This window comes from Heterocephalus glaber, unplaced genomic scaffold, assembly GCF_053883595.1.
Source record: "Heterocephalus glaber isolate CG9 unplaced genomic scaffold, H.glaber_assembly_v1.0 deba00000738, whole genome shotgun sequence".
Classification (NCBI taxonomy): domain Eukaryota; kingdom Metazoa; phylum Chordata; class Mammalia; order Rodentia; family Bathyergidae; genus Heterocephalus; species Heterocephalus glaber.
The window spans coordinates 16,571,989-16,588,903 of NW_028258161.1; the positions used below are offsets into that span (position 1 = coordinate 16,571,989).

At 48.3% G+C, this 16,915-nt stretch overlaps 1 protein-coding gene across 1 annotated transcript; it reads right to left on the minus strand.

The window, feature by feature from the left end:
- Positions 1-469: 469 nt before the first annotated feature.
- Acbd7 (acyl-CoA binding domain containing 7) lies at positions 470-9,649 on the minus strand. The gene is made up of 3 exons (XM_004861750.4): positions 9,524-9,649; positions 3,928-4,069; positions 470-3,696 (listed from the first exon to the last, which is right to left on the minus strand). The coding sequence occupies exons 1-3, from the start codon at positions 9,551-9,553 to the stop codon at positions 3,623-3,625; spliced, it is 246 nt and encodes an 81-aa protein (XP_004861807.2). The 5' UTR covers positions 9,554-9,649; the 3' UTR covers positions 470-3,622.
- Between the last annotated feature and the right edge of the window lie 7,266 nt (positions 9,650-16,915).

Here is a 16,915-nt window from a genome sequence, read left to right on the forward strand (position 1 = left end):
TAGGAGGACTAGAGTCATTCAGACTTGGAGCTGCCTGGCTTGGAGCCCTGTCACTTCCCAAACTGGGCTTTCCCTTAGGGCCTCACTACTGAAACCCTAACTTTCTCCAGACCTTTACATAAATCGAACTTCTCAATACAACTTCTGCTCTTTACAGCTTACCCGGTGTGACGGAACATTCAACATTAACACTCAAATGCTAACTTTTAAAGCGTCAGCGTGAGCCAGTGAGTGTGCTGGTCACACCTGTACTCCCAGCGCTTGGGAAGCTGAGGCGGCAGGGTTAGGAGTTCACAACCAGCTTGGGCTACACAGTGGGTTCAAGGCCAGTTTGGACTAACACAGAGACACTATCTCAGAAAAACAAACAAAAATCAGTGTGTGTGATCATATGACATGTTTATGTTACTATTTTAAAATAACGCACAGAGGGTCTCAGTAGATACGAAGAAGGAAAACAGGTGCAGGAGACATTTTCCAGAATTTATTATTCCTTGTTGACAAAGGACAAAGAATCTAAAATTAATTATTGAGGGAGGGCTGCAAGTAAGAATTCACATAATGAATCTGAGCTTAGGAATAGCCTCAAGCGAATTTCATTGGATGTTCAGTTTGTGTTGTCCTTTACTCTTCAGTTTGATGCCATTTCCAGGGCCCCTCGCTGAAGGGCTGGTATGAAGGTTGTCTGGATCTTCGATTGTTGACTTGAAAGTCTTTCAGTGTAGTCCACAGTGAGAGGCTCCCAGTGAGCTGACAGCAGGCTTCTCCTGGCTCTCACCGGCCAGAAGAGACAGGCACAGGAAAGGGCTCAGTTCGCAACACTGGACTGTAAGAGGCCAGGTCTTCTCTTTGAAGGCTCGGGCCTTGACTGTACTGGGAAAAACTTCTGTAGATAAAACTTAGCAATGGAGAATCAACTTTGCCGTCTGAATCAGCTTTACCTCCCCAAAATTTCCAGGTAAGAAATCTATCTTATTTTTTTTCAACAGTACTGGAAATTGAATCAAGGGCCTCATATATTCTAGGCAAATGCCCTGCCACTCAGCTCCATCCCTCGCTCTTTTTTAGGTTTAATCCCCCACACCCACCCCGGTACTGGGAATCGAATCAGGACTCTGCACTTGCCAGGCAGGCGTGGCACTACTGAGCTAAATCTCCAGCCCTGTTTAATTTTTCTTGAGACAGGGTATTGCTATGTTTGTCCAGGAGGAGCTTGAATTTGGGATCCTCCTCCCTCAGTCCCCCGAGGAGCTGAGATTACAGATGTGTGCCATCGTGACTAGTTTTTCTTTTACTTAAAAAAATGATTTGAAGGCATTGGTTCGATATGTAGTTCAGGCTGGCCCTGAACTCACTGTGTAGCCCAGGCTGGCCTCAAACTCACAGCGATCCTCCTGCCTCAGCCTCCCAAATGCTGGGATCACAGGTGTGGGCCACAATGCCTGGCTTAAACATTTTGAGAGATAACTATAGATTCCCATGCAGTGGTGAGAGATAATACAAAGATCCCATACAGGCTTTTACCCAATTTCCACTACTGAAACTATATATAATGTATCATTACTGACATTGCTACAGTTGAGATGCAGAAGACTCTAGTCCAGTAGATCCCTCCATTGCCTTTTCCTAGGAATACCCACCCGCTCCTTTCTGGCAGCCACTGTTTGGTCCATCCTGCCTACAATGTTTCCATTGCAAGAATGTGACTTAAGTGGAGCCACATGGTTACGGTCGGGATCTGGCTTCCCCTCCACAGCGCATCTTAAAGGCTTGGTCCCCAGCCTGGGGAAGGAAGTTAGGGCCCTGGAGGCACCCGTGGAGGAGGTACAGGGACCCTGTCCTTCCTCTCTGCTTCCCAGCTGCCATGAGCTGGGCGCGTTCCTCTGCTCCCACCACGCTGCTAGGCCTCATCCCAGGCCCAGAGCAACAGGGCTGAGTACCCATGGACTGGACCCTCTGAAACCATGAGCCAAATAAGCCTCTCCTCCCACAGAGCTGATGACCTCAAGCATTTTGACCCAGCTAGGACATTTTGGAACTGGCTTTTTGTACTCAGCTAATTCCCTGGAAATTCATCCAGCAGACCTAGGTGGTTGTTTTTTAAGGGAAAAAAAGTCAATCTATCCCTCTGATAATACCATAACTCTACAGTCTTATTTAGGGAACAGAAGTACATTCTTTTGGGGGGAGAGTATCCTTATAGAATCTAAGGTTTGCAAACTGTTAAGATGAGACTGTGTGTGTGCGCGCGCGCGCACGTGTGTGTGTTTTACTAGGACTTGAACCCAATACCTTCACACTCAGCTACATCCCAACTGATTTTTTATTTTTGAGACCAAGTCTCACTAAATTCCCCAGACTGGGCTGGAACTTGTGATCCTCCTGTCTCAGCTTCCCAGAGTGCTGGGATGATAGTGCTGCACCACACCTGGCTGAAGCTGTCTTCTTTCAAAGAGCCTGGGAATCAGCCAGAAGGACGAAGTGTGGGTTAACGTTATATTCCAGACTCTGCATTTTCTTTCTGATAAATCTGAACACAAGGGGCTCAGTAGGGGACAGTTCACCACTAGATACATTTTAGTTTGATTCTTTTGTCTTAAGTGCAAAAATTTTAAGAAAAATAGTAGATATTTCTATGGTGGCTATTTTTTTTTTTTTAAGAGCTACAGAGCCACAGACTTATAAGTTCCTCCTTTTTGCTTTTTTGTGGTGCTGGAGATCAAACCCAGGGCTTTGTGAATCTATCCCAAAACTGCACCGTGAGTGCCCCATAAGTTTCTTTAAAATTTATTTTCAGCTTGTGAAATTTTATACAGCATTTGCTTTAGTGAGTGCAGGATGATTATAGGTAACTCAGTCAACTTTCACAATGGCCCTGTGAGAGTAATGGTATTCTCCCTCCTCTAGAGGTGAAGTCTGGTGACATTAATAACCTGTCTATATGGGCTGGGGATTTAGCTCAGTGGCACTACCACCTGCCCTACAAGTGAAAGGACCCGAGTTCGAGCCCCAGTACCCCTCCCCCCCCCAAAAAAAGCAAAAACAAACCTGTCTATGCCACCTAGTGATTTAGGCACAGAGAGGACGAGACAGGCAGCCTGTAATCCCACAGACCCTGCCTCTGTGGAAGCCCTGCACACCACACTGTGACAATGGAGCCAGCTTCCCACTGATTCTTAAACTCTTTATTACCCTAGTCGCACTGAATCATTGCAGAACAGTAAGCCAAAAGAATAATTTTTGAAGTTTTTATATACACACTACCAGAGCAATCATTTTTTAAAAGAACTTATTTGTTTTGTTTGAGACAGCTTCTTTCTGTGTAGTTCAGGCTGGCCTTGAACTCACTCTGTAGCCCAAGCTGGCCTCCAGTTCCTGCCTCAGCCTCCTGAGTGCTGGGATTATAGGAGTGCACCACCACACCCAGCAAACGAACTTGTAAAGTTACCTGATTTAAGCAAATAAAATTTAGCCGGCTACATGGTTTCAGTATTCTCCTAAGTACTATAATTCATGCTGACAGCAAACATAGCCAGAGGCAACAGTGCCCTTGTCCTGAATGTTAATAGCTCATGATACCGTTATGAAGGCTTCGAAGGAAAACTTTTTCCTCTGATGAATTCTATATTCCATACTTTTCAATCAGCTCTTTTGCTTTAGAAATATAGGCACTCATGGCATCTTCCTCTGACAACCCTAGAAAGACACAAGCAGATTATTTCACTGATTGGCGCAGTAAGAAATTAAGGTTTGTCTGAACCTGGTTTAAGAGTCTAAAAACCTTTTCGGAGGACCCACTCTTCCCACTTGGCCTTCCCTTTTAACCCTGACACTGCTGGACACGCTGCCAAAAGGAGGACAGAGATGTTTGAGTTTAATTTTTCCTGGGCACTTCTACAATATCGTTCAAGCCAAGAATATCATTACCCTTTAGAGTGATGATACAGTTCCCGATGCTGACGTCCCCAGCGACAGCCTGCTTGTAAAGCCCGTAGAGTTCTTTCAGCTCTTCATCCTCTGGCCTTGCTTTCAGCTTCCTCACATCTGCTGTGGCCTTGTCAAAATCAGCCTGAACAAAAACGAAGGCACAGAGCGCATGTGCTGATGCTGGGCTGGCCTGGTGTACATGTGGGTATTTCCCCACTGAGGCACAGAAACCAAATGGGAGAGCGGTTTCAAACAGAAATAAGTGACTGGTGGGCATGGTGGTGCAAGCCTGTAATCCCAGAGCTCTGGGAGGCCGAGGCAGGAGGGTCCTGAGTTCAGGCCTAGTCTGGGCTTCTTAGCAACTGAGTGAGGTCCTGTTCCAAAGTACAAAATTTTAAAAAGTAGCTTCACACAAAGGCCCTGGATTCAATCCTCAGTACTAAAAAGAAAAGAACAGAGAAAAACGACCAGACAAGAGAAGGAAGGAAAGGGGAGGAGAGGGAACGAAATAAACTCCTGATGCTCTGGATCCATCAAAATTACCCGAACTTATTTGAACTCACGGACCCCTTTTCCTGGCACTGGATTTACCTGACATATATAGAGAACTAAAGAAAATTCTCAGTACTGAGAACGTCAAACTTCCCTGTTGTTTAAAGGGCAGGTCCTCGCTGCAGTCCTGGGACTTGCCTCGAAGACAGCACCCGCCCTCTCCCCCATGGCTTCCCCACAGGTGGGCCCAGCCCCTCTGAGCAGGGCTGCCCAGGCCTCCCTCCCAGGCGGAGGCCTTCAACAGCAGCAGTCACACCTGTGCCATGCACCACCTAGTTCTGGAAAGCAATCAATTTTAATTCTTTCTTATTTTTTGGTACCAGGGATAAAACTCAGGACTTTGTGCTTGCAAGGCAGGTGCAGTACTGCTGAGCTAAATCCCTGGCCCTGAAGTTCCTGAATTCTTTTTTTTTTTTTTTTAGTATTCTTGATTTAGTTGCATTGCTTGTATGGATTCATCTGATCTCAGACACTGAAAATTACGACTCACTTCAGTTGATTTCCAGAAAAGAGTTGTTTAGCTGGCTTAGAGCTTATGAGCAAAGCGCTGTAGACAAAATACTTGAATGGAAGGAAGACTGCCCTATCTTGCCCATGAAAACCCTGACCTCCCTGTCAGACAGTCTGCATCACTATAACAAATCCAAGAGGTAAATCAACTTATTTGTCTGTCCGTGTTTCACCCCACACCGGGAATCAAACTCATGTAAATTGACTTAGAAAGAAGAAAGGTTTACCCCTGTGCACGGCACTGGAGTCCGCTCACTGCTCAAAGTGTCGGACCCATGGGGTGGCAGTCACAGCAGCAGGGCACGTGAAGCATGAGACAGGAAGACGCAGGGGCTGAGGCCCCGCAGCGACCCCAAGACCCTCAGAGACCCCACCTTGCAAAGCTGTCACCACCTCCAGCGGTGGTGCACCAGGACCACGGCTCTATCGGCGGACCCTGGAGAACATCCCCAGTGCACACCGCAGGGTCCTGACTTCTCCCCAGTCAGGGCTCGGTTTGTGGCGGCTCCCTTGTCCCATGCAGGGACAGGTCCAGCTTTGCCTCTGCTGAAGTCTGGGCCTTCTAGGTGCCTCACGCCTCTCCCTTTCTAACCTCTCAGCTGATACTATACAAAGGGCTTTGATGACGCTTAGAATTTCTTATTCTTGGGCTGGGAATTTAGCTCAGTGGTTCCAGCGCCTGCCTCGCAAGTGCAAGGTCCCGAGTTTGATCCCTGGTACCAAAAAAAAAAATTTCTTATTCTTTTAAAAAAATTTTTTTAAGGAACTTCTTATTCTTATTATGAATTGTGTTTTACCTTGTGCTGCTTGTTTTAAGTTGGGGATAAACAGGAATTATCAGTGGCCTGGGATTCAAACAAAGGAAGCTTACTTAGTGAGGCCTCCTGGAACCTCCTGGGCCCTCTATTTCCTAGAAGAGCCTGACAACAGTGTGTGCATGGAAGAAAGGATGCTGAGTTTCTCTGGGAAACCGTCCGTGTTTCCACACAAAGTCATGAGGGACATAGGCTCTGATCTGACTCTCAACTTTGTCACTCAGGTCACTCAGTGACCTTGAGCTTGTCACCTAACCTCTCTGTTTGTCTCTCCACCTGGAATATAAAACAATAATGACACTTATTCTCAAGGTGGTTAGAAGAATTTAAATAAGTCCACGCACATGAAGCCCTTAAATAGTGCCTGGCGTATGATGAGCATTCAATAAAGGTTGGTACCTCTTTTTTTATTATAAGGCTCTTGGAGGAAGGAAACAAGTACTCTCAATGAGGTAACACAAGAAGAACAGTTCACGGTCTAAGAAAGTTCTGTAGCAGACAATGCAGACCAGAAATAAACATACTAAATAGGTAAACAGTACTTGCTGCCTCTGGTTGCTGGTAAATTTCCTGGTTTTAACCCTTCTATGAGCTCTACATTTTCTAGAGTGTGCATGTGTGGTTTTTAATGAGGACAAAAGGAAAATGCTGCAGGGGTGGCACGCTTTCTCAGGGGAGGGGCAGATGCCCTCCACCGGGCTCCCCGCACCCCTGGGGGCTTGTCTCCTGTACAGGCCCAAGCCTTTCCCCAGTGACATCAATTCAATGCCTCGGTCAGCCGAGCCTCAACAAGTATTCTAAGGTTTCTGCGAAAACATGTGAGCTCCCTGCCTTCCAGGAAGAAGTTTCTGGAAAACTGAATTTATACTTTGGGGCTACAGAGCCACAGTGAGCTCTGACGAGTCTTGGACTCCCTGCACAAACAAACTAAGCCCTGCTACAGTGCCTCAGGCCACCTCAGCAGTCCTCACCCCTCCTCCTTCCTCCCCAGGTGGGAAACCCCATTCCACCACACTGCCCAACATCCCTCTCTGCCCAACTGCCTTCCCCAGCACCCTGATTTGCACTCCAGCTCCAGGGAGTTTTCCTGAGGTCTCTCCCTCCCCAGCCACTGCACAGTGTGTACAGGTTTGAATTCCAGCTCTGACACGTTGCTGTGGGACTCTGAGCTAGGAATCAAGCTCCTCTGAGATGCTCCCAAGTAAAAATGCTTTCGTGCTGATGTGATGCCACATGTGGAAAAGTCCACCCTGCTGTCATGAGCTGTCAAACACAGTTGCACTAAAGATGTTGTATGTACAAAACCACCTGCGGATTCTATGCATATGGTGTACATGCAACATACATAGATCTCATGTTTAGACCTGTATCCCATCCCCAAGACATTTCATTATGCACATGCAAATATCTAGTCCCAATCAAAAACATCCCAAATTTGAAACACTGGTTCCACATATTTTAAACAAGGGATGCTCAACCTGTTTCTCAACAGAAAGGTGTTGGGATTAGATATAATTAAGAACGCAAATATTCTTGATTTAGTTTCGCTCTCTCAGCTCATTGCAGGCACCAAATACCTACAATGGCCAGGCCTGTGCTAGGCAGACAGGGACAACAGGGCAGTTGGCTCCGAGTGAGCAGGGACCTGTGAGGCTGGCTGAAGGGGTGGAGGGCACTGCGGGGGAACAGAGGAGGGAGTGGCCTCACGGAGGGGAGAGGCGGGAAGCGGCCTTCCCAGCTGGGTAGGGTTCTTCACTGGCCTGGGGGAAGGAACAAAAAACGCTGCTCCAGGTGCAGGCACCAGGCACCAGGGCTCACCGTCAGACCAGGCGAGTCGTGTGGTTTGTCTCGCACATCTCCGCAACAGAGGGCAGCAATAAACACTCACCTTGCTATCTTAAACCAGCTTTACAGCGCGCGCGGGCAAGCGTGTGAGCTGGGGCTGAGCCCAGAGGGCACATCTTTGTTGGGTGCATTAATAGTGGGTGGATATTAGGAGGATGCGGTGGAACACAGCTTTAAGGGTTCAGCTGCTTCCAATTAGCGCTAAGTATTCTGGGAAGAGGAGATCTGTTCGGGAAGCTTCCGGTGCTGCGGGGAGCTGGGTGCTCAGAATCCCACCGGCTGTAGGTGCATCTGGTCTCCCACTCAGGGGCTGCAAAACAAGTGCCTTGAGCCACGACGGCCTCTCCCAGGACTCTGCTTTGCGCGCGTCCCCTGTGAGTGAGCCCCGGATGAACCCCTGGCAGCAGTGACGGCACCCCCACGGGGAGCGTCCTGCCTTCCCCATGGCTACCGCCCCTTCCCCGTTTCAACCCTGCTGAAGACAGCTCTAAACATGACTCACTTCATCTGAGTTCATTTTCTTTTCTTTTCTTTGGTACTAGGGACCGAACTCAGGACCTTGCGCTTGTGAGGCAGGCGCCACTACTGAGCTAAATCCCCGGCCCTGACTTCACTTTCTGCAGCCAAAGAACTGCTCACCTCTGAGGAACGGCACTAAGAAGGTAAAAAATTCTCACAGCTGAGCTTCTGCACGGATCTGAACTACATGAGCATGGGGGAGGGGGTAGTTATTTGCCAAGACTCCAAAAGGTGCATCACCTTAAAAGTTTTCATTAGTATTTTTAACTTTTACTTTGAAATGATTTTAGACTCAGATAAAAGTCATAAAGTAACATTTTCAGTGTACCCTGTCCCCAGCTTCCGTTATTTTTTTAAAAGGTATTTTGCTCCAATACTTTTAATACTCAAATGGATGGAATAACATCATGCTGGGTATTATTTTTAAAATATCGTAAGCTCTCTACCCTCTTTTTCTCCCTTTTTTTTTGGTACCGGGAATCGAACTCTGGACCTCGCGCCTGCCAGGCAGGCGCTGTCCCGCTGAGCTAAATCTCCGGCCCTTCCTTCTTTCCTGCACTGCTTTCTTGAGGCTGTTCTACTGTGGTAGTTGGTATTAATACCGCTTAGCCTACTGCTCTCGTGAGCTCCCTCAATCTTTAAATCCTCACTGAAAATATTTTTAAAGCAAAAACTAAACAAACAACAACAAGACAAGAACCCTAAGAACAACGATGAAACCAAAGTACTAAGCTGAAAGGGAACCATTCAGATCTGATTTGAAGAAAATTTTAGGAAAAGTTCGACGTGCATGAAGTAAGTCAAACACAAGAAAAAGATAGCGAACAGCTTCCGGGCCGGTGCGGCGCGCCCGGGCTGCTCCAGCGCCCTCTGCGCCGCGGGGGAAGAGTCTCGGCGAAGACGCGGCCGAGGACGTTACCTATGCTCTCTGAAAAAGTTACCGCACTGAGAGATGCCGTTTCGGAAGCACCCTTGACGGGAAAGCGCTCCTAAGACGCTGCTAAGTGGTGACGGACGCAAGCACACGACACCTGGGGCGCGCTGCGCCGAGCACCGAGAATCGCACACGCACAGGGAGGCATCCGTGCCCAGCACCCACCGCCCGGCGAAAGAATTTCCGACGCTTCTCATTCTTGTGTATTTGCTCTCTTTCCCCAAGTTTCCCATTCTAACACATCAAAGAAACCGCACTCACCCCCGGGGCTTCCCAGGACTCGGCCGCTGGGGACCTCGCCGGCCAGGTGCCGCCTCCCTGGCCCCGGAGCACCGCGCTGCCCGGCCGCCCTCCCCAGCTGGCCCTGCAGCGCCCGCGACCTCGGAGCTCAGTCCCGGGCCGCTAGCCGGACGCTCCTTACAGGGCCACGCCCCCAGACGGCCACTCCCATTGGCTGCACTCTAGGCCCGGCGTCTGGAGGCCGGGACGCTCCGGGTGTGGTCGGGACGCGGTCGGGCGAGGGTGTAGGGGTTGTGCGCGCGGGCGCAGCTGGGTTTCGCGCTCGCAGCTGGGTTTCTCGTCGGCGCACGGGCCCGGCTCCGCTTGCTCCCGCGGCGCGGAAGCCGCGCTGCGCGTGTTCGCTGCTTGTTCGAGTGGATCTCGTTTTTCCTTCCTCCGGAAGTGTTTTTGAGCGGAAATGACTGAGTTTTCAGGTAAAGACAGAGAGGTGGCGGCAGGGACTCGCTCGGGGCGGGGCGCGCGGGCCGGGAGGGCGGGCCCCCGCGGAGGGTCTGCGTGGCGCAGAGGCCCTAGGACGCGCGTGGAGGAGGTGGAAACCTGATAGCACCGATCGCTGGTAATGGTATACCGGGGCAGTGCGCCTCCGCTGCCTGGTGCCCTAGGACACACCGTGCCGTGCCTTGTGTGAAAACCACTTTATTAAATACAGATTATAGATGAATCCCATAGATGCTTATCTGTGTAAAACTAGAAATGTAAAAAGCACACGTATGAACCTCCTGCCAGTTTAATAAAGCTCTACCTTTAGTTTTGAGGCCCTTTTGTTCTTTGGGTTTTTTGTTTTGTTTTTTCAGATAGGGGAGACAGTCTTGTTACATAGCCCAGGCTGGCCTCAAACTGGAGAGCCTCCTGCCTCGGCATCATGAGTACTGGGGTTACAGGCTGGTGCCACCACACTGAGGGAAGCCCTCTGATTCTCCTGATTCCCTTTCATCTTCCTCATGCATGCATTCATTCATTCATTATTTGTTGAGTGCTTACTGTGAGCGAGGCATTGTTCATTCACCATGTCCAGTGTAAGAGGTGCAGCTTGATGTCCCCCACACTCTTTGGGGGCTCACTGGGGATTGAACTTGGTGAACAATGAGCTACATGCCCAGCTCCTTTTGTTTTTCTTTTTGAGATGGTCTAAGTTGCCCAGGCTGGCCTTGAACTTAAGGTCTTCCTGCCTCAGCCTCTTGAGTATGGGATTACAGGCTTTGTGCAGCTGCACCAGGCTTCCTGTCCTTTGTCAGTGCCTGTGCAGTCCTCACATGAGATTTTAGTGCCGCTCCTCCGTCTCTGCTTTTCAAGTTCACTCAGGTCGCTTTGGCAAACTGAAACACAGATGTGTGTGTATGAACTTGAATTCGCAGAAGCTCAGCCATGCCTGGTGTCAGAGGAAGTGGCTGGGGTCGCATCACTGCCATCATCACGTATCGCAGACCCGCACAGGTGCCCAGATGGAGTTTGCTTTGGATATACCTGGGAGAAACTGCCTGACACGCAGAAGATGCGCAATAACTATTGCTGCACTAACAAAGTTGAATGTTATGTTTTCACCTGATAGGTACATAGACATCTGTTCACATTTCTATCTTTGAAGACTTCTCAACTAATTCTGCTTATATTGCTTTTGAAGAGTCTGCGCGCGCGCGCGCGCGCGCACACACACACACACACACACACAGCCTGTGTGGCGTCACTTCTCCATAGTCTCAGGTATTTGGGAGGCTGAGACAGGTGCATTTCTTTTCTTTTTTTTAATTTTAATTTTATTTAGCCTAAAGGAACCTTTTCCGGCCTCCTTCACTGCTGGTACTGGCCTCGTCTTTCCCCACCTGCTGCCTCCTGGACTGGATCCTGGCTGGTAGGAGGGGTTCGGGCGTGGAGCTGCGTCCCACCCTGGGGGGAGACCCAGACAAGTCTCTGAGGCGTCTCCAGGCCACGACTGTCACAGCTGCACAAGCGGAGGGATGGTACGCGAGACCATGCCTGGACACGCTCCCACCCGCCTCAGAGAACCACCGAGCTCTTCTAGGTCCGACCGCAGTTGCTACGTCCCAGGAGCATTTCTTAAACCCTGGGGTTTGAGGGCAGTCTGTACAAAATAACGAACTTTTTTTTCTATTTTTAGGATCAGAATTTTATTCTTTTCTATTACTAAATACTATTTTATTGAATGATATGCCGTATTTTGTTCTTTTTTAAATTGATAGGCATTTGAGTCTACTTAGCTGTTATGAATAGTGCGGTTGTGAACATTGTGTACAAATTTTTGTGTGACATTCAATTGCAACATAACTTCATCTCAAATTATTTTTCTAAAAATTTTAGAGCCTGTTAAATAAGACCTCTTACCTCAAAAAAAATTTACTGTGTATCTAAAACTGCTCTTAAAAAATTCTATTAGGGAACATCTCAGACTAAGGTTAGTTATCATCTGATTTAAAATAGTCTTTCAAATTTGTCTTTTTCAGTAGAACAGCACAGCCAAAGCCCTTCCACACAGCCACAAAGGCAAGGCCTGACTGCAGACTGACCTGAGTTTCAAATACCCTCCAATTTCTCCTGGGTCAGGGACTCTGTTTCCTATGGGCGACTGTCAGGGTGCTTCTCGTGCACATCTGTAGTGTTGGCTGAGACTAGGGATCTCCACTTCCCCAGCCTCTTTGCCCAGGCATGCTCAGCAGGCTCCTGTGTTGTCTGTCCAACTGCATGCTGAAGTTCAGAACTTGCTCCTCAGTGACTCGCCACTCACCTGTTACCAGACACCTGGAATCAGGGGTGCTGGCCCAGAGAACTAAGGGTGCAGGGAGCAGAAACCACATTGGGCTTGGTCTTGTTTTGGTTTGGGTCAGATCCACTTAGGTTCTTGTCCCCCTCATTGGCTTTATCCATACAAGTGTGGCACTGCCACTGTGCTGCCACCAAGGAATTGCTTGACTGCTTGAAACTCCTGTTCCCGCTGCCTTCATCACACAGATGCTCCTTGAGCTCTTACATACTCCAGTCAGCAGAGCCTCCAGCAGCACAGACCTAAAGCTTATTCTCTAATTTTGCACCTCATCATTCAGGTCTGTTCTTAGCAACTGGTTGAAAACACTGATTGCTGTTCACATAACCATTGTTGTTGATATATATAACAAAAACACTCAGCAAAGGTCAGAATGCGTGGAGGGAAGAAAGAATCTTCTACATTCTTGTCTTTCTTGTTGGAACTTCTGTTTATTTCACCAAAGGATTGCAGCTAATGATGAATTATCATCCAGAATCTTAAACTGCTTTATATCATGGTAAGCATGTAATCTAAAAATAGTCCAATTATAGAATATGAAAAGAAAGCTTTAAGATTTGTAAGTTATTCAAAGACCTTACTGTTATTTTACAGTAAAATAACTAATACCTGTCATTAAAAAGTAAAACTGATCATTTGGTATAGAATGTTAAAATGATCCTTGGAAGACTATGAGAAACATGGGAAAATTTATATGAAAAAAATCAGAACACAAAATGTTATTATTTTTAGCATGCACACGTGTGAAACATGAGGGAACTGAAAAGAAACATGTTTGGAGGCGATCAGATCATGAATGACTTTTAGAATTTTTTTGTTGCAATGTTTGTGTAACACGAATGGAAGAGTAATTACCTTTGAAAAGCAGGTGTTCGTTTTAGCAAAATTCTTGTGGAAATTATATTGCTAGTTTAAAAATACAAGCACTGAAATCACAGAAAGTTTATTTAATTTTATTAGCTTAATTCTGCCAGGATTGTCATTGGAATCATCACAGTTTACCAAGCATTTACTATGTGTGCCAGGCACTGTGCTAAGCATCTTAAAGAGATCATCTCTTCTAATTCTCAAAACAGGAACTGTTTTTATTACTTCAGTAGGAAGCTTAATTAACTTGCTAGGGTCATATGTCCGCCGGTGATGAAGCTGTGATCTCAACTGGACAGTCTGACTCCAGAGCCACGCACTGTAAGGAGTATCAATCTCTAGCGAAAAGGCAAGGTCAGGAAACTTAGGAGAAACAAAAATTTACACAAATTTCCTCCCCAGTACCCTAGTATTATAATTAGAACCGTGAGTTTTTGCCTTTAGAACTGCATGTTCACAGTTCATCGTTGAACTCATGATTCATTGTATAAAACAGAAGCCTGTTGATAAATTCATTGTAACCGTATTCTTTCTCATCTAATTGTGATAAAAATCACATTCTACTTTACTTTGTGTAACCTGCAATAATCACTGACCAAAAGCAACACTTTTTACTTTATGACCAGGTAGGTACCACGTAGGGGATGAAAATTGAAAATACAGAAACTAGACCCCAAAATGGGAAAGAAAACGATCAGTGAAGAGACTGAGAAAAGGAGGAAGACATGGAGAAGAAAAAAGAAGACCCCCACATTGGACTGGAGAAGTGAAAAGAAGGAGTCGGGTAAGCGAGAAGCGGCCTCCAGCCCGCGAAGCTCCTGCTAAGCGTGGATCAACAGATCGAGTCCTGACCCTGCAAGCGAAGACGACTTCCCAGGGGCGCCCAGAGCTGGATACCTAGAGCAGATGGAATATTTCAGAGCAACCCTTACTCGTCTTCGGCTGGTTGCGCTCAGGAGTCCCTGTATAGTTCCTAGAAGTACGCGTTCTACCCAACTTCCTATCTAACCTCTCTGTCTCATGTATTTGATTTTCACGACACAGCTGAGGACTCAGTAGACATGCTGCCACTGGGACACGGCCTTGGATTTTGCGTTCCTAGATCGACACATAAGGAGAGAAACAGAGAAGCAGAGAGGGCTGGTCCGACCCAACCTCCAAACGGCTGGTGGCGGGACTGCAGACTATCAGACCCGCGAGGTTTCCAGCCGTTACCGTGCAACCGCAGGTTCTCGCGAGACAGGTCTTGCGCCTGTGCACTGCAACTTTAGGAACTGAAACCTCCACTTCGAGCCCTTCATTCAAGGATTTTAAAGACCGAGGCTTTGCCTGGTCTGTTCTGGGCAACGCTGTGGGCCAACTACCTCCATAGGGAATTGTGGAGAACACCTTGGAATAAGATGGAATTGTATAACCCTAAGTGTGCTGTAACCCTAAAGTGTGCTGTGACTTTAAGAGTGCTGTAACCTAAGTATAATACAATCGTAAGAGTGATATGTAACCATAAGATATGAAAGTAGAACCTTAAGTGGTATGGAACTGATAAGGGTGTAGCCCGAACTGGACAGGGCGTACCCCGAATTGGGCAGAGTGTGCCCCAAGTTGGACAGTGTGATAAGTCTGAACCAATACCACGAACGCCCAGATAGAATAGTATAAAAGGAGCTGAAGACCCCAAGCAAGTCGACGATCCGTCCCACCGGCCAGTCGACCAGTCAATCTGATGATCTGACTACCGACCGAGACATCTGCACACCTGATCCCGCTGGGAGGAGCATCGCCGCCGACCAGACGAGACCAGAGGACGAGGAAAGCCGAGAGGCGGATAGCCTAGCGCCGACTCGACGCCCTTCGTCTACGGATCGGACCCTCTGACCCTGCGGGAGGAAACGTCGCGCTCCCATTAAGGACTTGCGCAGTACAGGTACAGGGACGTGGTAATTGTATTGAAACGAATTATAATAATACAAGATAAGTGTGTGAATTGCTATCCGAGTCCGAGTCCTCTTTACCCACGGTACCTGCTCGCGACAGGAATGACCTAAAGTAGAACAAGGAGACGAGAAGCGCTCCGAGCGACTCCGCCCCGCCCTCCGCGTTTGGAAGAAGGGGACCCGAAGCGAAGGCTCTGCGCACGCGCGGCGCAAGCGCACTTTGAATCGGCGCTGACGCCCGCGGAAACCTGGGAGTCGGACCGTGCGGGCAGTTGGGGCGCGGGTCCGTCGTCAAGGTTCGGTTCGGGTCGGGTACGGGGAGGGGAGTGCGCGGACGCCGCTAGTGCAGCGGGCGGGCAGCAGGCGGTGGGAGGGCAGCCCTGAGTCGGGCGCGGCCGGAGGAGCGGCTCTCCCTGGGCCTCCTGGCGGACCAGGTCGGCCGATCGCCTCCTCTCCGGCGCCGGCCTTCCTCACAGGGACGATCGGGAGCCTTTGCGGCTCCTGCCTGGCAGAAAACATTTCCTTTGCCCGGAGTCCGCAAGGTCTCTCTATAAAGCTTGTGCTTCACGCTTTACCACCCTGTGCTCTGCCCCAGCCTCTCCTGTGCCTTAGATGTCACCGTCGCTTCCCTACGGTGGTTGCTTCGAGTCCTCACCATCTGGTGCTTCCCTTCCGGTTGTCTCCCCACTCCTGCCTTAGGCACGTTGAACTTCGTTTCCCGGGTACCGTTCGCCCGTGTCGTACTCCCTTTGGTAAGAGCTCTTCAGATGCAGGTTAGGAAGTCACTTCCTCCACGAAGCTCACTCCCTGTTACAGTTTTCTAAGGATCCTGTACTGATAGCTCGAGCTTGGTTTGCAGCGCTTTCTTTTTATGCTGATAATTCTTCCTAAACTCCAAGCTGATACCAGGGATAGTTTTTGCTTTTTTAACGTTTTATGGACAGTGCATCATGAGCAATCAATTATTTGCTGAAGAAGGTCATGGGAGTAAGGATGGGAAGGTTACTGAGGCAGAAGGAATAGTGTGTATGAAGACAAGGAGGCTAAGAAATGGCCCCATTATAAATAGTATGGGTTCAGAGTTGGGTGTAGGGTAGTTGTATGCATGGTGTAGGGTAGGAGGAAGAAGAGGTGAGTAGGAGGCGGCCAGCTTGTGCAGGGCCTTGAATATCAGTCACCTTACAGTTTGCACCTGATCTTAGAGGCAGCAAAAGCCCCCAGCCATTAATAGCTCGAGGCGTCTTGGTAAGCCCTTCCTGTTTCTCTCCCCCTGAAGCTATTGTCAGTATTTTGGGAGGGATTATATTGCATGAGATTCTCCTTTGGTGAACTACTTCACTCTTCATTTCTCCTACTGGATTTGTGCAGACTAGAGGAGTTAATGCCTACCTTGCTATCCCTTGGCCACAGAGTACAAAATTGTAAATGTGATGCTCAGACACAGTATATGACTGGCAGGGGGTTTTTGCTCATTCATTTCCCTCTTCCCAACCACTTGTAACCCAGTGCCAACTGCTAGCAATCACTTTGTTGGATGGGGATGTGCTATTTTCTTTCCAGTTCCCTGAATTTGAGGGCAGTATAGAGATAGTGGGGCGTGGGGAGAGTGCCCAGTGTGGCTGCCACAGAGGGAGCAGCTTGGGCAACAGATAGGTAGAAGGCCCGTGCTGACATGACCAGGGTTTCATGTATCACCCCAACAATTTTGGTTTTCTGTGGGATGGTCACCAGGAAGAATATCAGAAACGAGGTGTTAGGAGACTATTCCACAGGGTTGTCCAGGTCAGAAAGGATGTCTGTCTCATACCAGCAGTCCCTAATTTTGTTCTGTATCATGGGCCATACTCTCAGAAATTCCAATTCAGTAGATGTGTGGTAAGAACCATCTGGGTATTTTTTAAAGCTACCAGTTACTTTTGAGGTGAAGCCGGGATTG

What these genes read in the sequence shown, in the direction of transcription:
- Acbd7 (XM_004861750.4), bottom strand. Translation starts at nt 9,553, where the DNA reads ATGGGAGTGGCCGTCTGGGGGCGTGGCCCT. An exon ending in CCGTCTGGGGGCGTGGCCCT is followed by an intron (nt 4,070 to 9,523) that starts GTAAGGAGCGTC and finishes GTTTTTGTTCAG; the next exon opens with GCTGATTTTGACAAGGCCAC. An exon ending in CTGTATCATCACTCTAAAGG is followed by an intron (nt 3,697 to 3,927) that starts GTAATGATATTC and finishes GTGTCTTTCTAG; the next exon opens with GGTTGTCAGAGGAAGATGCC.